The sequence below is a fragment of the Danio rerio genome, chromosome 3, assembly GCF_052040795.2.
Source record: "Danio rerio strain M-AB ecotype USA chromosome 3, GRCz13ab, whole genome shotgun sequence".
NCBI classification, from domain to species: domain Eukaryota; kingdom Metazoa; phylum Chordata; class Actinopteri; order Cypriniformes; family Danionidae; genus Danio; species Danio rerio.
The window spans coordinates 34,427,852-34,451,210 of record NC_141023.1 but is presented as its reverse complement, the minus strand read 5'-3'; the positions used below and the strand labels follow the sequence as shown (position 1 = coordinate 34,451,210).

General features: G+C 36.2%; 1 protein-coding gene and 1 long non-coding RNA gene across 5 annotated transcripts in view; one reads left to right on the top strand and one right to left on the bottom strand.

Annotated features, from left to right (window-relative positions):
• The window catches only part of itga3a (integrin, alpha 3a), an 83,047-nt gene extending 67,816 nt beyond the window's left edge, over positions 1-15,231 (bottom strand). For all 4 annotated transcript variants that reach the window (XM_087244809.1, XM_087244808.1, XM_087244807.1 and 1 more), the window contains exon 1: positions 14,906-15,231. In XM_087244809.1, coding sequence (XP_087100935.1) covers positions 14,906-15,090 — 185 coding nt within the window. In that variant the 5' untranslated portion in view covers positions 15,091-15,231. The remainder of the gene's footprint in view (positions 1-14,905) is intronic.
• On the top strand, positions 9,041-15,541 carry LOC147845684 (uncharacterized). The gene is made up of 2 exons (XR_015481009.1): positions 9,041-12,050; positions 14,450-15,541. It is a non-coding gene; the product is annotated as an uncharacterized LOC147845684 (long non-coding RNA).
• The last annotated feature ends 7,818 nt before the right edge of the window (positions 15,542-23,359 follow it).

Genomic DNA, 23,359 nt, shown 5'->3' with positions numbered 1-23,359 from the left:
ACAAACTTAAAATGAAACACTCGAAATTACATGAAACTCCAGAGGAAATGCGGATAGCGCAGTGACAAAATGACACTAATCGAATTATGTGCTATAACATGTAAAACGCAATCATGAAAGGAACATTTAAAAAAGCAACTCATGTAAACATCTTAGTCTTATTATTATCTTAATTAGATTAAAGCAAAAAATTTAATTGCTAATGTCTATGTAAATGTGGTCATTGTAATATCGATGCTCAAATGATATATTTCGCAGCCCTATATATACAGTATTTATGCAGCATTGGTACAGTCTTCTTCCCAAACTATTTTTTTTTTAAATCTCACCAGTTAACTTTTTATAAACAATAGTCCACTTTCACATGTCATAAAACTGTTCCATTCTTCGTCGTCCATCACACATTTGTATTCATTTCGTTAAAGGCACTTCAGGGAGAATGCAGTGATCGGAGCTGCTGCAGTCACTAAAGTGACAAACACTCATTAGGTGACAAATTTCGTTCTTGACATTCCAGCTGTTACAGATTAATACATAATAACTAATCCAAAACCCTGGATGCTCCACATGCACTGCAAGTCATTATCCCTCCAGGCTCTCCAGCCCAGAGGCGAGACAAAGCTACTCGACTTTTACAGAAAGTGATTTATGACACACTGTCAAGACCTCTCAATGATTTTAAAACACTGGGTGGAAATTATTTTATAGTACCATCCCTATTCATCTGACAGCATAAGAGCCACAATAACATTTTAATAAGCATAATACTCAAATTTCATTATGTCATTGTTCTAGTCCTGAAACAAGTCCTTAACTAAAGTTTAGCGTTTGCAAGTTTAGTTACAAATAAGACAAATAGCAAGCACTAATACACAAAAAATAAGGTCAAAAGTCTTGGTGTGATTCTGGTGTCAAATCTGAATTACAATAGTTATGCCAAAGCAGTTAGTAAATTAGCATACTTTTATCTTAAAAGCATTGCAAGAATTAGTTGCTTTGTTTCCAGTGAGGACTAAGAGAAACTTAATCATGCTTTTATCACCATCAGGGTGGATTACTGAAATGAACTCCTCAGTGGCCTTCCCAAGAAGCCAGTCAGACAGTTGCAGCTCATCCAGAACGCTGCTGCAACGATTCTGACCAGAACCAGAAAATCAGAGCACATCACACCTGTCCTCAGGTCTTTACACTGGCTCCCAGTTCAGAATAGATTTTAAAGTATTACTACTTGTCTGTAAATCATTAATTGGCCTAGAACCTTAATATAATACGGATATGCTCGCTGAATACAAACCTAACAGATCACTCAGATCTTTAGGACCAAATAAACTAGAAATTCCAAGGGCTAAGTCAAAACAGGGTAAATCCGCTTTCAGCAACTACGCCCCCACTGCTTGAATCAGCTTCCAGAAATGATTAAATATGCTCCAACATTAGGCACATTCAAATCAAGACTGAAAACACATCTGCTTAGCTGTGCCTCACCGAAGGAGCACTGTGCTACATTTCACAAATCACACTATAGTGTCTTTCTTTTCTTTTATAACCTGTTTTAACACATTTTAATCTGTTTTTATCTGTTTTAATCATTTTTATTTTCGTTTCTTTTATTCTTGTTTATGCAAAACACTTTGAATTACTATTGTGTATGAAATGTGTTATATAATTTAACTTGCCTTGCCTTGCCAATTTAGACAAATCTTTTGAATATCTGTTTATCGGAGTTAAAACTATTTTAGACGGAGAGGTAGCAGACTTATCTGACACCTATTGCTTTACATCAGATAACCACAATCATAAAAAAATGAAGACAGATTAGACTTAGGACAGACAGGAAGTCACACAGGAAATTCTTATAGTTGGCTTTATTTTAGGCTCGTCTTCTGGCTAAATGAATTGTGCACGAATGCTTTTCACTGGGGGCTGAATGCTCCGATTACAAGTACATGAACTGATTGTACTATAACTGTTAATTGAGGACCTTTAATGTGAATAGAACCTTAAAAACCTTAAGAAGATCTGCATGTAGTTGCACCAACTGCAAACTAACTGTAAACTGACTTTATAGAGGTTTTTGAAGCTATATACAGTACAACTCTAGATTTTACATAACATGTAAATCTTCTCCATCATGTTTTCAGTGTTTGATGTTACAGACTATAATGTATATTTATACAAGTATAAAACAATATAAAATTTAATATTTTGCTACTAAATTTTATTTTATCTTTTGGGAGCACTTCTCTTTCTTGCTGTCCTTCCTATTCAAACTAAATAAAAAAAAGAAGGAAAAAAAACATCTTAACACTGAACAAAGAATTCAGAGTTCTCCCTTTAGTGGCACATAACTTTCACATTGGTCATTGAGCAATCAATGACATACAGACACAACTGTGTCAGAACTGAGACTAGCTCTGACTGGATCCTTTGAATCAGTTATTTGTTGGAAACTTGCTGTGAGTAGATCATTTGAATCAGTGATTCATTAACTGAAGACCAGCTCTGAGCAGACCATTTGAATCAGCTAACTTTTAACTAGACACTCACTCTGAACAGATCTTTTGAATCAGTAATTAATTAACTAAAGTCTCGCTCTGAACAGATCATTCAAATCAGTGATTCATTAACTAAAAACTCGCTCTGAGCAGATCATTTGATTCAGTGATTCATTAACAGGAGACTCACTCTGAACAGATCATCTGAATCAGTGATTCATTAACTGAAAGCTCGCTCTGAGCAGATCATTTGATCCAGTGATTCTATGGCGGCAAATCAATGCCAATATTAATCGAGCGCAGCGGTGATGTTTGCGCGCGAGGAGAAGTGAACCGTGAGCAGATTACAGGTCTACACGCGAGAAGACTACAGCTCGCGAGCGCACAGGGAATCTTCAGCTCGCGAGAGCGTATATCGTGCGCGTTAAGATCCCCTGTGCGCTCGCGAGCTGTAGTTTTCTCGTGTGTAGACCTGTAATCTGCTCACGGTTCACTTCTCCTCGCGCGCAAACATCACCGCTGCAATCGATTAATATTGGCATTGATATGCCGCCATATGATTCATTAACAGAAGTCTTACTCTGAACAGATCATTTAAAACAGTGATTCATTAACTAAAGTCTCATTCTGAACAGATCATTTGAATCAATGATTCGTTAAAAGAAGACTAGGGCTGTGTATGAAGTAATCTAAAAACAGTATGCGAGCCAAGTAGTATGTCCAAATTCATAGAATTCAATAAACAATATGCGAGAAGTGCCCGGATGACATACTACTTCCGTCGAGATTGTGAAGTGCGAATCCAAAGGGTAAAGTCTAGATAGGATACACGGCTGGCTGGAAGTCCAAGTTGATACAGCTGTGGTAACACATAATTCATGAATGGGAGTGAAGCGACGCAACTGACGCAAGTAGGTCATGTAATCAAGACAAAATGGCGGATGTAGTACATACGAGTTCCATTCATACAACTCACATTACTTTTTTAACGATCGAGGAGTACATTTAAATTCAAATGCAATACCTTCTGAGTAGTAGGGAATTTCAAACGCAGCCAAACTCTGAGCATATAATTTGAATCAGTGGGTTGTTAACTTGATAAGCAGATCTTTAAATCAGTCGTTAACTAAAGACTCGCTCTAAACAGATCACTTGAATCAGTTTTTTTTTTTAATAAACTGAAAACTAACTCTGTTTATTAAGTCGTTAACTTTAAAACAATGTTTCTCAACCACATTCCCGGAGGACCACCAGCTCTGCACATTTTTTATGTCTCCTTAACCAAACACACCTGATTCAGATCATCAGCTCATTAGCAGAGACTGTAAGACCTGTAATGGGTGTGACAGACAAAGGAGACACCCAAAATATGAAGTGCTGGTGGTCCTCCAGAAACATGGTTAAGAAACACTAGGCTACCATAACTCTGACAAGACCTGCTCTAAATGTATTATTTGAGTCAGTAAACCATTTACAGGAGACAATAAAAATGAGTATGTTTTACAAAATGTAAAGAAGTAGAAACTAAGACTATTCAGTAAAAAATTAGGTTTCCAATCATTCATTCATTTTCTTTCGGCTTAGTCCCTTTATTAATCCGGGGTCGCCACAGCGGAATGAAACTCCAACTTTTTATGCAGCGGATGCCCTTCCAGCTGCAACCCATCTTTGGGAAACATCCATACACACTCATTCACACTTATACACTATGGACAATTTAGCTCACCCAATTCACCTGTACCGTATCTTTGGACTGTGGGGGAATCCGGAGCACCCAGGGAAACCCACGCGAATGTTTTTTTGAAAAATCTACTTATAGTAAAGGAAGTATAGTTATATTTATGTCATATTTGAATTCCTGCTATAGTCTAAATTAGTTTTTTATTAATGCATCATAAAGCAGAACAATGAGAGTGGCATTTCTATGTTTGGTTTTTAATAAGCAAAAGCAAAAGAGGAACTTCAGGCCAGATAATGATGACAGACAGTTTTATTTCCTCAGCAACACGCTTGAATAAACAGTCACTGTGCTCATTTCATACAATAAAACACCTGAGTAAACTAGCATTAGTTACTATATAACCTTGAACTTAATCAGTCAATGAAGAATGTTCAAAGTGTTTTTATCATTATTTATGTTACTCTTAAAATGTTTGGCTTTTTTAAAACATTTAAAACTTTGTTTAAAGAATCTTTCTGCTAAATCATTTGCACTCTATACCATCGCTAAACCTTGAACTGTATATCAGCCAATAAAAAGCCCATAAAGGATGATCAACTACATCCCCATTGTAAAAGTCACACCCCGAGACTAAACAAAGGCAGCACAATCACTTCAACACATTTTTGTCCATTTACCCACACTGTTACAGCTGATTTTTATCTTCTGTCCTCTTCAACACGCAAGCTTTAAACATTTGCAACACTTGTTTCCTAGAACCTGGACCAGAGCCGTGAGAGTGTCAGTTTGTGGTTGCACAGAGGGTTTTAAGACGAAGTCTTCTGTGGTCATGAGGATCTGAGAACAGTCTACACTGAATTGTCTGCAGACCAGTAGTGCTAAAACAGCAGCTCTAAAACGTTCACACAACGGAAACAGGTCATTAGTCTACTAGAGTGAGAGACAAACATCCAAAGATCAAGCCACAAAAAGAGTCATCCAAACACAGGCTGCCCTTGTGTGCCACTGACCCAATCCTTTATGTGTGTGACATGATGATGAATGTCAAGCCAATTAATATCATCTTGACTGATCTCTCTTCACAAATTGTCCTTTGTCTGTGCAGATACGATCAGAAGGAAGCTATGCATGGGTTATGTGCCAATAAATCAAAAATAGGGGGAGGAGTGGTTTATTTTTCTTGTTATGTAAAAACAAAAGAAAGCTTTACATTTTGAATATAAAAAGTGTTTTAAAAATAGCTGTTTATTAAGATTTGCCCATAGCTCCTGGAATTTTTTGTTTTTTTGTACATCTTTGAATTGTATTATGGGACCTTGATTAGATTTATATATATATATATATATATATGTATATTCAGTGGGGGAAATAAGTATTCAACACGACGCCATTTTTCTCAGAATACATGTATCTAACCAAAGAAATTAAAACATGCAAAGAAAACAATACTAGTTTACAAATTAATTTGTGTAATAAAATTAAATAACAAATAAGATGAAAAAAAATTACCAACATGATGAAAGAAAGGTGTAGAAAGGATGTGAAAGCGCTGACAGCAGCTTAAATCTCTCAGTCATTAAAGAGCATGTTGTAGGTTAAAAACTATTTCAAAATGTAGAATCGTTTGTGAAAATACTATATAATACCATAAAATACCATACTCAAAAATTTGTGTGCTCGCGCTTCGTAAACATTTTAAGAAAATATGTCTGCTTTTCTACATCCGGAAAATGCGCTTTTGGTGACGTCAGATTGGGGACTTATTTGACAGGCGCGCACTGTTTACTGTGAGGCAGAGTAGCATAAAGCAAAAACAGTTGTTAGTTTTGGCGTAATTATCATCATCGTGGCATATTACTGCGTTTATGGGAACTGCACAAACTCCAGCCTGTCAGCATATGAAGTCCACAAGTTCCCACTGCTATTTTGCTTCAATTGTGTTCGTGAAATGGGATGAATTCGATAAGACCGAGCAGACGCGAAAACAGGCTCCTGGATCAGTCGTAGATGCAGCTCGATGAAAACGAGAACTTTCCACTTTACAACTCGTTTTTAAATTTTTTTTATATTCGTCAACTTTCAAATCAGTAAGCATGATTATTTGAGTAATTTGAAGGAACGCGATGTGTTTATGTTGGAGTAGCCCAGTACAGCACTGCTGCTAGCTTGTAACATTAACCATATTAAATATGCTTTTTTGAAGTGTGTAAAATGTAAGCATATGGTAACATCAGTTTGCTAATATTATAAATGTCTTGTGCAGTTACTGTTTGTTTGCTCAGCTAATTAATAATTTATTGTCATGTGATGTGTTTATAAGGCTTTGGTAGACGCATCTGAAGCAGTGATGCTGACCCGGAGCTGAAGGCTTTCTCTCCACGGGCCTCTCGCTCATCTGGGCTTCACTTTGCCTCACAGAGTAATCTCAGGCCATCACCTCGTTCATCGGGTAGATTACTATTTCACCTATCTTAATTATACATAGTTTTATCTGTTTACAAAAACTAGAAGGGCCAATATTTATAATATAAATAAAGCAATAGTAGTTTCCTCTGGATTTTACAGAATTTACCCAAGACTATTTCCGGTGATTTTATAGACTTTTATTATGTGTTCAAGCTATAAACATGTGCGAGTACTTGACAAAAAAAACAATAATGAAGGACAACAGGACTATATTTGCGCACATATGCTTCTTTACAAACAGACAGACATCACTATCTACTGATCTGGCAAAACATAACACAGCTTTTTTTTTGTCATTTACGAAGCATTTAATATAACACTATTGTTGTAACCTTTCCGTGCATCACTGGTGTAAAAGAACAATAAATCAGTATCAGCCATAAAGATGCAGCGAAGTAGACAAATGCAGTGCTCCTCCTCTGAGCGTCAATGACAGGCAATCAGGAGGAAGTCCCCCGAACATTTATTTAGCAACACAGACAGCTGCACATGATGGGACGTCTCCTCTATAGGACAATGACTATGACAAGGGCAGAGACAAACATTGCATCTGTTTTTCCTTTGTTTGAACTTTAGTCATACTACATACTGAAAAAAATACTGCAAACATTTACACCACACTGCTTTTAAAAGCATAGCAATCGCAGACCACAAAAGAAAATGAGCCGGTCCAGACACCACTGCTCTCTTGTGGTGCACTTTCTTACATCTGTTAACAATGAAGAGACACGTCCCATGATTCATTTAGTCTGCTTTATGTACACTTCATTTTATGCCTGCAGTGTGTCCTTTACAGTCAAAGCATTATCAAATCAAAGAGAATCCGATTATCTCCACTGTACTTGCAAATATCAAACTCATTTAATATGAGACGTAATAAGATGGGATATGTGATTTGTGGTTACATCTTGTATATTGCTTTAGGGCCTTTATATATAAGATTCTAAAATGTGTTGTGGTTTTTAACATGTTTATGAAATGCTGCCTTCACACGCTGACGATTAAATTGAAAAGTCAGGGATTTCTGTTATGGCACCATATGTATAGATATATATCTGTCAACAATTAACATGCTTCAGTAATACCTCTGTTTTATTTAAAAGCCACATATGCTGAAGAATTTGCCTGAGCACTTAGAAAACAAACCACAAATCATTATTTTGCTCTGGTTTGGATACATTTATTTGCTCATTTTTTCAATTAACGTTGTTAAAAAACAGTACACTGTAAAAAAATCCAACTTGACAAACAAAATAAATTAATTGTTTATTTGTTTAGTTGGAGTGGCAAAAATCTAAAAAAAAAAAAAAGAAAAAAAGAAATTCTGTACAACTATTTGTACCATTTCACACGTTTTATTAAGTGAAATCAAATTTTCCTTCATTAAGTTAAACAGATTAGTTTTGTGAGCAAAACTTCGTAAGTTCACCCCCAAAAAAAAAAAAACTTTTGCCAATTTGTTACTTTAAGTAGAGTTAATCTCAGACCTCCTCATTTCTTACCGTAACAACAACAACAACAAAAATAATAGTAACAGCAGTAATAACATTAATGTTATTTTAATTTTAACAACAAAATACTACTGCAATAATGGTAACGTAATTTGAAAACATCATTCATGTGTAATTGATCTTTTTATTTAAGGGGGTGGGGGGGGGTCATTTCACAATTACCTAGCTCGCTCTAAATTTTATTTCTAATAGCTAGAAAGATCAATTAATAAATCAAACTTTCAAAGCACCTGAAAGTAGTGTTAGTGAGGCCAGCAGGGGGCACTCAACCTGCGGTCTGTATGGGTCCTAACGCCCCAGTATAGTAAAGGAGACTCTATACTGCTTAGTGAATACTATATTTCGGAAAAGACGCTAAAACAAGGTCCTGACTCTCTGCGGTCGTTAAAAATACCAGGATGTCCTTCGAATAGAGTAGGGGTTTAACTCTGGCATATTAGCCAAATTTGCCAACTGGCCTACGTCCATCATGGCCTCCTAACCATCCACTCCATTAATTAGCTGGTTGTGTGGTGTGTGGCAGGCACGTGCACACATAGGGCTCAACCTGTGCAGTGCACATGCCCTTTTTAGTCTTGGATAGAAAGTGCCCTTCCAAAATGATCACACACCCTCGGTCCCGCCCTTCAGTAAGCGCGCGACAACACCGCTCTTGAGTACGCGCGCGACATCACAGCTGATCAGAACGCGCACGATAACACAGCTGATCATAACGCGTGCGACAACACCGCTCTTTAGTACGCGCGCGACACACACTGCTGGAAGCTCATGATGGACTGATTACTAGGACTATAAAGACACCTCATTCCCACAGACTCTTTGCTGAGTCTTGTTTTGCCCTGTGAAGCATTACAAAGCATTTTTCCGTTTGTCCTGTTTTTATTCTTGTCTTGTTAATCGTCATTGTTGTTTTGCCTCCTGTCATGTTTCTAATTCTTGTGTCTAGTAAATAATGGTGGGTAAAGTGAGGCTTCATGACACACTGAAACAGTCGAAGCAAATGTGTCGGAGCTTAAAAATCTCTCTGTTTTTACGTGTTTTGTTATAACTTTGATTTGACATCTAAATGAACAGTTTGTGTATAAATTTGTCTTGTTTTGGTAATAAAACATAAACATAATTAAAAAAAATAAAGTCATAATTTCAGAGAATTTAAACAAGTTGGGAATCAAACTCATGCCATTTGCTGCACAGTTGCTCTGTGCACTCGTACGGTCCACTAGGCTACACAAGGCAGAGTTATTTTCTGACCCTGACAGTCACACACAGATTCGCCAGGTCTCGAAATGCTTCTGAAATAACCAATGCTTTGAATTGCTTTAGTCACGTGACCTGTGTGTTTCGAATCACCTTAGTCATGTGACCTGGGTGTTTCGAAACATGCTTTGGTGCAGTGTTTTAAAATACGTGCACTTCGAGATCTCGAAACTGTGTCTGTAAACTGTGTTTCATGACAGCCATCCCTACTAATAGATGTTTGGTTAACATCTGTCTCTGTTTAAGGTTTTTCTTATTATTATTATTGAACTATGTTTATTTGTTCTGATATTGTATTATTTCTTAGTACTAATTTCCACAGTTTTTTGTTCACTTAACTTTTTGTGAACCATTTTTAGGTCAGTACATCTAATGTTTTCAAAAGTGAGTTCACTCAAATTCAGGCCTTCCAGTTCTGCAAGAAGTTTAGGTACAGAGTAGTTCACCTCTCCAGAAAACGAATAACCTCATGTAACCCAACTAAACATTGCTTGTATTACTGACAAATAATTTTAGGTCAGTGCAGCTGATGTTTTCAAAGTCGAGTGAACAAGAAAAAGCGAAAGGAAATAAGAATTATACTTTTTTTGCTGTTGTACTGGCTTATTTTTGTTTACAGTGTAGTATGTTGTAAAGATAATATTCATTCATAAGAAAAATCAAAAAGCATGCCTGAGTCAATCCAGTTACACAGCAGGCCTTTGTTGTCAAATATGTGAAAATCGAATTTCTTAAGGTATGAAAAAAAGCTGATATCGGTTTTGTTCAAACGCACATTTTCTGCAAAGGTGGTGTTTTTCTAGTCCACCTACAGAGCATCTTTGAACAATATTTTTTTTATGTTACCCTATAAAATGAATTTATAAGTGCCAGACTGCAGACAATATGATATTGTTATGAGTCTCTATGAGTTTTCCTGCATACTAACTCACTGGACGGCTTCTTGTTATTGCCTTATGAGGCTTTTGATATAGGTCTCAGGGCACTCATAAGCTCCCATTCATTTAGAGAGAACCATAAATAAGTGAACTACAAAGCAAAAATCGACTGCTTCAGTCATGAGCAAATGGGTCTCAGAGGAACGTGCTGACTACTGTAAATGATCAGCTGGTTTATGGAGATAATTCAGTAGAGTGGAGTTAAAATGAACAGTTTAGAAGACCTCAACCAACATTAAGTTGTTTTGTTTGGTTAAGTTGCTGTGCTCATTACGCATATGTTTTTCCTGACTCTTTGCCCAGCAGTATCCATCAGGACTTTCCTTCATCACATTTTGATATCATACCATAAAATTTTGAGCGGCAGTACTTAAGAACAAAGAAAGTGGTGTGTGCTGTAGCAACCATAATGCTTAAAACATCAAGACAAGAGAGCGCTTGACCTGCCCAGCCCTAAGTCACAATACTGGGCGTTCTTATCGCTGTCTCATATCCTCTTGTGAAATGGAGCACTCGTGTTAATCATTCACCTGAGCCAATCTAGTTCATTCAATGCCACAAGCACAGAAAACAAATGATTGTTTTTTCTTAATTTGGAAAAAGGAGCAAGCATAATCTTTCAGGTTATTAATATTTTGTTTTCATGTTATGGCCACAACAGGAAAAAAAATGTTGTGTAAAATGCAATTGTTACATTAAGGAACTAATTCACCAGATTGTAATCTTGATTAGTTTTCTTGGGGTAACCTGATTTAGTTAGTTCATTACCAAACATTTTTTTCATTTGATACTTGCTATTTTTTATTTTATTTTTTTGGTACTAATGTTGTCAGTTGTTTTAGATGATACAACATGATGTGTATTTCAAGTTTGGGTTGCACGATATTAGGAAAATCTGATATAGTGATATTTTAATTTTCTGTGATAAATGTTGCTATTTTCTTACTTTGCTTTGTCTCAGTTTTAATTAAAAAATGTTTTTAATCAAGTACAATCTTTTCTTGTTTTCATTTTTCTTTAATCTTTTCTGTTCAGTTGTTTTCTCTTAAAAAAAACTGCCAGTGGGTCAACTAAAATAATCTTGTTTTTTTCTTTAAAATGTAGATATTTGGACTAGAACAATTCTAAGCAAGAAAAACATTAATTTTTCTGCATAAATCAACGAAATTCTGGCAAAATACGGTAATTAAATACAATTATGGTCAACTACAATTTAGACACAACGTGGCATATCTTGCAATTTGACTATACGCACATTGCGATATCGATGCTGAAACGATAAACTGTGCAGCCCTATTGCAGTTTACCTTACCTCAATAAGAATGAATGAATAAAACAACAAATAATACAATTATTATGCTTTTAAATAATAGGGTGCAGCTAAATATGTTTTATGTTTTTTTTTTTTTTGTTTTTTTTTTTTACTTATCCAATATTATATTAACCTTTTTTTCTTACTATTATTATGAAAGTTTCTCATTTGGACTAAATTTTTTAAACTAGTTTATATTAGAAAATTATATTTACGCCTTCATGATAATGGTCTTAAAGGTCTTTTCTCTGTTTTTTGTTTGTTTGTTTTTTCTGGTCACATGACAACAAAATGGCTTCCTGTGGGTTTATTATTCCATACTAATTTAAATTTTAGGAACAAATGTTGTATTAATATAACTACTTACTGATGAGCATTGCCTATAGACCAGTGGTTCTCAAACTTTTTTCACCAAGTACCACCTTAGAAAAAAATTGTCTCTCCAAGTACCACCTTACGACGCTATTTTTTAACCAGTATTAAAAATAGCGTTGTGGGCCTAATTAAGCAGCTACAGGTGTGCACAGTTTAAAAACGATGCAGATTAATTTCTATTATTAAGAATATGTATTATTGTCAGTCACTTTAAACATTTTAAATAGTCTGAACATTAACTGTGCTTGCAGGTAAAAAAAAAAAAAAACGTTTTAGTTAAAATGTGCTTTTAAAGGTTCATAAAAATGGCGCTGTTTTTAAAAAGTGAAAAGAAAACTGCTGCACTTAAATCTAAAGTATTCATAATAGCCTATTCATCAAAAGCTAGAAATGTTGTTTGGACCTCATAAATATAGGCTATATGTCATATTCATACACTTTTAGACAAATCTTGAAATGTTAAATGTACATATGACAGGGTTCATACAGGCACAGCCTAATGAAAATCAATTCCAGCACCTATTTTTTTTTAAGACTGACATGCTATGTATTGAAGACCTGAAATGTATTCTCAGCAACCCATAAAACATTGCATAGGAATAGATACACATAAAAACCATTAATAATAATAATAATATTTATTAATCATATATTAATAATATAATAAACCTGCACTTAATGCTTGTGAAATCTTTTTTGTACTCAAGGAAAAATACTATTACACTGCTAAAATAACACAAATTTTAGTAAATAATACTAATATTAGGTAAAAGTACAAAGTACTCTTTTAAAAAGTACTAGTTGGTTACTTTTGAAAAAAAATCAGATTTTCATTATGAAATCACTTTTTTTAAGTGTAAACCTGATTGAATGGTTTAATTGCTTAAATCTCAAAGCTACATGTAAAGGAATTTGCACTAACAAAGGAAGTATGGTCGATTTTTCCTTTCATGACAATTAATCTTTTTTCAATAGCACTGGCAAAACTACCACATAAACTTTAAGGCCATAGAGACACTTTTTGCCCATTTTTTAAACAATATTTTCAAGCTTTGAAAGGTTTAACTAAAGTATATGGTAAAAATATTTAAATGTAGCATTTTATTTACATATTTTACACTATTTTTTTTTACAATATGGCAAATTTGTTTCTTAAATAGCTGTACATCACATGTAGATTTTATTTTACACTTGATCTTAATCTAAAATACAAAAAAAATGAGTACACTGTCAGTAAAAAAATTAAACAAATGACTTCATTTTACTTGAGGTATTTGAAATATGACAACACTACATTTATCAAAGCAGTGTTTTAAGAGCCTTATTGTTAATTTTGATAAATAAACAATCAGTAACAACGAATTGTTTTGACCTGTAATGCTTTAAGACAGATCAGAATACAGCTAAATGTATAAATCACACAAATACCTAATCCAGAAACATTTCCAGCATAATTCTTTTGTCGTAAAGAAATAAGTTCCACCTTTGCTAAAAGTAAGTTTCACTTCACAATACAGCCAAACAAGAAAAAGAAGACAATTTGCATTGTCATCGATCATGCATCAATCTAATTCTAAATACTTGATAACTTTGAATACTTTTGACTAAATTTAGTCAAGGAATAAAGATAAATAATGTCTACTTTAATAGTGGAGAGATCGCGATTGTATTCAATCTGAGCACACAGGCGATCCTGAGAGGACTTGCAGTTCATTTGAAAAAAAAAAGCCTATTTAAGAGCTCGCATATCTGTTTTAGCGATTTGCGTACATGAATGCGCTCTCTCGTGTTAAAATAAAGCACTCGCCGCCTTTGCAGAAATGAGTAATTGCGCAATACCTCCATTCCCGCGCCGCCATTCAGAATGTATTTAGAGGAGTGACAGGTCAGAGGCGAGTCGACTGGCTGTCGGAGAGCGAAACGTGTATGTAGATCATCAAAAAGGCAGGAAATATGTCCGCGGTTTAATTACTCTGCTAGACATCTCTATAGTGAAAACATCCGAGAAGCATTATTCCAACAAAACTTTTGTTTTTAAGTTGTTTTCTCTGTCTCTGCAACACAGAAAGCCTTTGTCCCGCCCTTACGTTTCACGCGACTAGAAAAGGTCGACTGTGATTGGCTACTTTTCATGTCAGTCAAATCACCCTTCAGAATCAATTCTTGAACTTCGGAAACTGATTTTCAGCAGCTTATGTCACAAAGCACTAAAATAAGCATTCTAAGCACAGCATTGTGATCGTATGCTTCCCAAAACAGACAATGCTGATCACATCGATGTTATATTATGCATCAAAGGATTAAAAGTGTTAATTGTTTCTTTTATTATTTGGCGATTCCTCCGCGTACCACTAGGAGGAAGCCCGCGTACCACTAGTGGTACGCGTACCACAGTTTGAGAACCACTGCTATAGACAAATAAATAGATAAACGTAGGCCAATTTTTTTTTTTTTCCCAAGAACATCAGATTTAAATTTTTTCTTCCTTTCTCAATTATACCCATCTGGACAATTAGCTTACACCATAAATTTATATAAACCTGAAAACACTCACCAAATTACTTCATAAATTAACAACTTAAACATTAAAAGAAAAACAAACATGCTATTTATAAAAGGTGAACATTAAAAGGTAATATTTAGTATGATTTTAGTATTTTCCCCGTGTCGTTAGTAACATATTCGTAAAGAAATAAATAAACAGGCGTGCCCTATATAAAGTAACTTGGCTATTTTAATAAAGCTAAAATAATGCAGAAAACACTCAACAGGTGCACGTCAGTAAAATGCATCGTCCTTCTCATGACATTTGACCCGAATCAGGTGATTTCAACAAAAAATAAACTCAGGTGAACTAAAAATGTACTTACAGGTGTCTCTTCTCATTCACGACCTGCTCGTGCAGTGCAACAGATAGTCCGAACAAACTGCCTGCTGTTTTTCCCTCTTTGACGACTGCAAAGCTCACATCCAAGTTGAACGCCTGACAGAGACGAGCCGCGCTCAAAACAAACACCAGGGTTAAACGGAGTCCTTTGCGGTGAAATACAATCATTTTTTCTGTTGGTCTCCGCGGTGTTTTTGTTCGGCGAGACGCAGAGAGAGAGAGAGTGCAGGACAAAGATTATATGAGGGTCTGAACAGGAGCGGTTTTCTCAGACGCTGTGAACTGATTGTTCATATTCGTCATTCTTCCGGGGTGTTCGCGCCAGTCATCGCTAAAAACCTGACTGGAGGGCATTGAATGAAACACACGGACATGCACCTTCATCAAAGGACAGACTGACACAAGCTACAGCTAGACTACATTTGTTGATTAAGGCTCTTCAGAATGACTAAAGAAGAGCTTTTCAAACTTTTTTTCTCTTTGTCTCCTGAGGGACGCTTTCATAAAACAGTCAAGAAGCTGTGAGTGATGGTAAAAATACATTATAACTTCGTAATTACGTTATAATGACGTGTAAGTTAATGTTTTGATGTACGTCAGTAAATTATTTCTTGAAATGCATGTTTTGACAATTTTGTCTCCCCACTAAATTTAACTCAATTAGAAAGTGAAATTAAATAAATGAAAAGTAGGCTATTCTCTGAACATTGGAACACATTTATTTTTTAATTTGCACTAATTAATTTTTTTCTTAATTTGCACAACAAACAAGCAGCCCTTTTAGGTCCCTGCGGGTCCTCAAACCTCAGAATACATCTGGAGCATTAATGGGACTTGTACAAACATTTGAAACAAAAATTGTGATTTACTGCATTATGGGCTTTCATTTAAATGAAAAACCCTTAAGTATTTACAGGGGTATACTTAGACCTTTTTTGAATTAATAAATTCTATATAAGAAATGTTAGTGAAGTTACCATTGACCATAAACACATGGGCTTGCCTGATACTGGGTTAAGCATTTAACCTCAAACTTGTCATTCGTTCATTCATTTTGTGCTTAGTCCCTTTATAAATTAGTGGTCGCCACAGCGGAATTAACCACCAACTTATCCAGCATATGTTTTACATAGCAGATGCCCTTCACAACCCAGCACTAAGAAACACCCATACACTCTTGCATTCACACCCAAAATACACTACAGCCAATTTAGTTTATTCAATTCAACTGTATCACATAAGGGAAACCGGAGCACCCGGAGGAAACCCACACGAAAGAGGAGAACATGCAAACTGCACACAGAAATGCCAATTGACCCAGTTGGGACTCAAACCAGTGACCTTCTTGCTGTGAGGTGGCAGCACTACCAACTGCGCCACTGCGTCGCCTGTAGCAAAATTATAATCATCTAAACACATGCACTTTCTGGTCAAATAAACCATGTAGCATTGTATTACTAATAACTATGCATTTGATGCCTTTCAGCAACAGGCCATAATTCACCTAATCAAATGCTTTGGCCCATTTTATACAAAAGTGCTACATGGTATTTTTGATCCAAAGTGATAATAATGTCATTCATTGATAGTGTTATTATTAAATGTCTTGTGACTGTCTGAAGCTTGATTGAGTGTTTCTGATTATTTGCTGCCAAAATAGTAGTTTGACAGTTGATTCCCCATTTATTCAAACATGAAAATAGGGTGATAATTATCAGGTAGAGAAGGATCTCCACATTTTAGTAATGGAAAAATGATTGCTGGCTTCCAAGAGCTGAGAATCAGATCACTAAGACTCATAACAAAGGTAATGAGTCATTTATGTAATCATGATTTAAATCATGTTTAGCTTAGAATCAGGGAAATGCTTGTTGTAAATAGCACAAACTCTCAGCTGCATCTCATTCCCATGGAAAACTTATGCTGATAACTTGAAACAAGCTTAGTTGTTTTAGCCTGTCTGAGATTACCATCATCTCTTTAACCATCTTAGATAATTAACAATGCAACAACCAGCAATTGATGTCAGGTTAAGTTTGTCAAAGTGGTTTCTGGAACATGGTACTGTAGCTGGCCAAGCATGCATGTTCTAGAGCGATTTGCCAGCTTCTGTTGCTTTTTATGTTAAGTAAATTATTTTTAATTACTGAACCTTTTTTGAATTACTGAACTAAAATTAAAACATATTAAAGACTACAGTGCACATGTATTGTCCACTTGATTAAGTACACTTGTGTAACCACATTTTAATGTAAGTAATAACTCAACACTTTTAGACATAAACTCTATGTATTTGTGGTCAAAATGATCTTTAAACTGAAAATAAAAATGGGGAAGAAATGTGACTGAACATGGCAAGGCTGATCTGAGTATGTTAGAAACGGATATTATAGGATTTTCATAGAATGGTCTAGAAATAAAAAAATATCAAGTGAGCTGCAGTTCTGTGGTCTTGTTGTTGTCAAAGGAGAATGGCCAGACTGGTTGGCGCTGACAGAAAAGGCATCTGCAACTCAAGAAACCACTCTTTACAATCCAGCTCTGTCAAATCTTAAAGCAGACAACCTACAGCAGCAGAAGAACAGACTGGTGACACTCCTGTCAGATAAACTCAGGCTACAGTTCACACATTCACCAAAATTTGACAATAGATTAGAGAATGGTTGCCTGGTCTAGTGAGTCTCTGTTTCTGCTGTCACATTCAGATGATTGGATCAGAACTTGGCTTAAACGCCATTAAGGCACTGATTCATCCTACCTTGCCTCAATAGTTGTGACAGCTGGTGGTGCGATTCTGTGGGGAATATTTTCTTGGCACACTTTGGAACCCATAGTACTAATTGATTAATCAGACTACCAGATGTTGCTGACCATAAACCCATACCAAACAGTATAACATAGCATGTTTCACATCTCAAATTGTTTTCTTAAACATGACAATGGATGCTTTTCATATCCTTCCTCATTTCCTCACTCCTCTGTCCTAAGACCTGGAAACCAATCAAGCTCAGCCATCTAGGACATCTCAATCCCTTAATTGCACCGTGAGGATTGAGAAGAGAGGAGGCTTCCTGTGGAATCAGGAGCAAGAATACACAGGTGGATACTTTGCAGAAGTGTTTTACTCACTAAACATAAAGCATGTTGTAAATTATCTTCCCATTTGTACTTTTATCAATAATTGGCTAAATGCAGCAGCAAATTCAAACATATATTCATGAGAATATTAAAAATAACGTTATTGTGAATGGGGGTTGTTTTAATAGTTCCTGTAATTTTGATGTAACATTTTCAGCACAAATAAAAAGCAGTTAATCGCTGGAAATAATTGTTAAAAATAACAGTGGTGTTTTGTGGAGGTATAAAAAGTATTTCATAAAAATAATTTTCTCTAATATTAAAGAATCCTGCTGGCAAGCAAAATCAGTGTTGTACAAAAGAGGTTCCCAAACTTTTCAGCCCGTGACCCCCAAAATAACAATGCCACACTGTAAAACCCAAAAAGTTAAGGTAACTCAAACCATTCGTAGAAACCTGTTTAAGTTCAAAAACTAATCCTCAGGGGTTATAAATATAGAAACCTTGCATGCAACAGCGCACACACACCAATAGGCCCAAGTCTATTCTTCATTTAATTTTTTTATGTAAAACCCCAAAAGTTAAGGTTACTCAAATCGTTTTAAGAAACTGATTGCAACAAACCATTTAGGTAAAAAAAAAAAAACTGGTCCCACTTTATATTAAGTGGCCTTAACTAATAAGTACTTACACAGGAATTAATAGTTTGTTACAATGTACTTATTGTGTAACTAAATGTATTTACTGTGTACTTATGCTTGATTAAATACCAGTATGTAATTACATCTGTAATTAACTTTTGTAATTACATTTGTAAATACACTGTTGACCATCCCTTACACCTTAACCCACCCTTAAACCTACCCATACCACCAAACCTGTTCATATCCCAACCTCTATCCCAACTCAAAAGCACCACAAGTGTTCTCAAATACATCATAAACACAGTAAGTACATTGTATTTATTTTTTGATGGAAGTACATAGTAGTTAAGGACACTTAAAATAAAGTGGGAGCAAAAAACTAATCCTAATGAGTACTGTGAACCTAATCCATTTGAGTAAATAAAGCAATTTGAGCACAGTAAAACCCAATAAATGAAGAGAACTCAAACAAACTGGGCACTGTAAAACCCAATAAGTCAACTGAAATTGTTTGAGGAAACCAGTTGAACAAACCATATGAAAAACTAAATCTATATGAAAACTGTGAACTCCATTTAGGTTGAAGTAATGAGGTATTTAATTAACTCATTACCTTCAACACTGAGTTCAAAACTTTTTCTAAAGAGTAGAATTCACTTTCAGGAAATTTTGAGTTAACCACTCATTTCATTTGATAGAGTTGATGGTTGGGCTTTACATTGAATATGTGAGCGCATATCACATCAATCTGCTTAATCTGATGCTATTGCTGTGTCTTTAATATAATGTAGTCACCCCAAGGGTTGCAATCCAATAGAAAATAAATAAATAAATAAATAAAAAGGCTGTAACTATAAACTACTCTTTACATCTTCAGTAGGTTATAGATAAAATATGGTAATTCTAATAGTTTAATAAAACTAGATTTTTGGAAATCACCAAGCAACTCCCCTTCATTGTCCAGCGACTCCCTGGTGGTCCCGCCGACCCCCACTTTGGCAACCACTGGTGTACAGTATTCATTAAATGTCAATGTTTTGAATGGATGCTAATAGAAACAAGGATATAACATTTCACTTGGTTCTGTTCCTCTGTCCTTGAATCTTTTCCTCGCATCCTTCCCTTGCATCCAGAAAGGGCGGAGCTAAGTCTCAAGAAAATAGAGATAAAATGACACACAGAAAAGAATTGAACTGTACTGTACCTAAATGGTCGCCAAATTTGCTGCACCTGTCTGATGCTGTTTGTCAATATGGACCAAAATCTCTGAGGAATGTTTTCAGCAATGGTGGTCCAATTTTGTATTAGCAATATGTAAAGTGGTCAGTCTGTGTGACCTTCATTGGCCACCGCGTTGCAATATTAGCTGATGTGGGATGTAAAACCATCATAACCTGTGATGAATACTGCAATTAAATGCAAAATAAACTTTTTTTAATACTCAGAAATGTGTGTCATTAGTGCCCTAAGATGTTTAAGAAGGGTCATAAAGGAGTCATAGATTCCTGCGTTTCCCTATTTTTCACTTAGTTATCAGCCCTCCACATTCACTCACATACTCTCATGCTCCAGGCTACTGACCTAATAAGACCAGTGTGTATGTGCCCTGGGAGTCTATGACATTTCCTTTTCGTAAAGAATCAGTCATAGCTTGTGCCTTCTCATTTGCCCTCTATTTGTGTCCATTCAAGTTAAACAAAAGACTCTAACAGGGGTACAAACCTCTTTTGAAAAAGAGTGGCCCTCAACTTGCCCCTACTACTCCTGCACTACAGAACATCAAATATTAATGCAAGTTATGATTTTAGCTTGTACACATAGTGAATGTATTGAAGGATATCTTGCAAAATCTCTTCAGGCAAGTCTCACTCCCCTGGCCTTAAAAGATTAGTTCACCAAAAAAATGAAAGTGATGTTATTAATTACTCGCCATCATATCCTTTCAATCCATTAAGACATTTGTTCAAAACGACAAATTAAGATATTTTAGATTAAATCTGAGAGCTCCCTCATCCCCCATTAACAGCAACAGCTCTGAGATGTTCAGAAAGTTTTAAGTTTACAGGTTAGGTTGTAATCTTACATTTCTATTAACAATTTTGTGTTAGTAAGTCATGTGTATTTATGTAGCACATTTATCGTGTATGGCCATACACCCAAAGCACTTCACAACCATGAGGGGGGTTTGTCTCTCCACACCACCACCAGTGTGCAGCATCCACTTGGATGATGCGACGGCAGCCACAGGACAACGGCGCCAATGCACTCACCACACACCAGCTATAGGTGAAGAGACAGTGATAGGGCCATTTCGGTGGATGGGCATGAGCAGCCATGATGAGTAAGGACCGAAGGAGGGAATTTGGCCAGGATTACATACCTTTTTCTATTTTACGAGAAGTGTCATGTGAAGTGCGGCGCTCACTGACAGTATAGTGTCCCCTTCACTATACCAAGGCATTAAGAGTTAAGGCCAGGGAGTGACTGGTCTTGGGTGGCTGGATGATACGGCTGTAGCTAAAATATGTGCACCAAAATATGTAAAACAGACTCATGTGTCTCCTGTGTCAGATCAGAGTGCTTGTTTACTACAGGCAATACGATGCTTGCGTGTTGAATTGCAAACTCTAAAGGCAATACATTATATTGTCCATAGTAAACTTGCACTCTGACCTGATGCAGGAGAAAGGATATTAACAGTTTTTTGGCAAACAAAAGTGTTCTGAAGATTTGCATTGAAGACACATGTAATGTTTTCCCAATGTTTTTGGTGCCTCTGAATATCTTTGGATGGTTGCTGTCAATGGAGGATGAAGGAACTCTCAAATTTCTCCTAAAACATTTTAATTTCTGTTTAATTTCATAGGACTTAAGGGATTGCAGTGACACGAGGATAAACAACAGAACTGTTATTTTTTGTGTGTGTGTTTGATCTAACCCTTTAAAAGGCACACTTGTGACTAACATTGAAGGATATGCTCTCCTTGTTAGTGAACATGCCTCTTATGCCACAAAAAGTGTTTTAAACACCTCTCAAAGCAGGGAGTTTAACCAGTGGGGCTATTCTGGTGCCATGACCCGGTTGGGAGTACAGTTTAGTAGAGTGAGTGTAGCAGGAGGCAGCCGGTAATAATGCTTGATTAGTATTGGAACAAACTCTGCAGGACTGTGGTTCTCTGTGACCAATTTTTCTACCTCTGTATTTTCTCTTTGTAACAGCCACAGCCATATAACCATGCAGCTCAAGACCGATTACTCACTGAAGCTAAGCAGGGTTGAGCCTGGTCAGTACCTGGATGGGAGACCACATGGGAAAACTAGGTTGCTGCTGGAAGTTGTGTTAGAGAGACCAGAGGATGCTTATCCTGTGGTCTGTGTGGGTCCTAATAACCCAGTATATGAAGGGTATGCTATACTATCAGCGAGTGCTGTATTTTGGATGGGACATTAAAAACAAAGTTCTGGCTCACTTCTCATCACTTCCCTTAAATGATTAGAGGTGTCTCCCCGGTGTCTTGGCTAAGTTCCCTCCATTGCTCCTCACCCATCATGGCCTCCCAATTGTCCCCATCCACTAAATTGGCTCACTTTCTCTCCACTCCACCAAAAGCCGGTTGTCCACTTCCGCCGTTGTCCTGTGGCTGCTGTCGCATCATCCAACTTTGGGTGTATGGCCATACACAATAAATGCGCTACATAAATAGACATTACATTAGTTACTTACTTACTTGTTGACGTGCAGAGCTACTATGCCAGAGATGCAGATTTAAATCTTGCTCTGAGCAGGTGGAGTAGAACAAGAGGGGTTAAACTGATGCCATGACCCAGATGGGAATGGGGTTTTAGGAGGATGAGTGTGATGTAGGCCAACTAGTAAAATCTGTGCAGGTAAACCTCACTCCCCTGGCCTCAACAAGGGAACTATCGGTTCTAGATGCTTTGGGATCCAAGTAGTGTGCTCACTTCCCATGTTAAATGTGCCAGTTTAACTTTCAGTCTAACAGTAAAGATGCATAAGCTGTCACTGGGGAAGTACCTTTTCTAAAAGGTAAAAGATTTCTATCTAAAGATTCAATATTAAAGTCAACCTACAGTGTTTCATTTTCTTTGAAACAGTGGATCATACATTCTGATGTGATTTTCACCGAATAGTAAACTGTAATTTGTGAATTCACTGTCAAATATGCAAGCACAAAAGTTGAGCTGGCTTCAGTTTTTTTTTTTACAAATATCAGACTGATGAATGATGTGATGCCGCTTCATTCCACTATTCATTCCACTATTTATTCCACTGTGGCAGAATTAAGAAAGGGACTTAGCCGAATAGAAAATGAATGAATAAATGAATGAATGATGTGTCCAAAAATAACTTGATATTTCAACAAGCAATGTATCAAAAAAAACAGATCCCACTTAAACTAAACAGTATGATTTTGTTGTTGTCTCTTTCCTGCTATAGGTGAAACTTGTAATGTGTAACTACACTCATCCTTACGTGCACATGATGCACAATCTTTATCTGTTAACCTCACAAAAAAGTAACACCTCACCATGTCGACACACAGTAATCAGACTCTGTGGGTTTATTCTTTCTTGTTGTGTCTTCAGGATAGCTTGATTTACTCACTAGTCCCAACACGCAAGATCCTATAACAGTTACAAACCTGTTTTCAGAAATGCCAGATTCGTTTAGATAGTTTAGAGGGCCTTGTCTT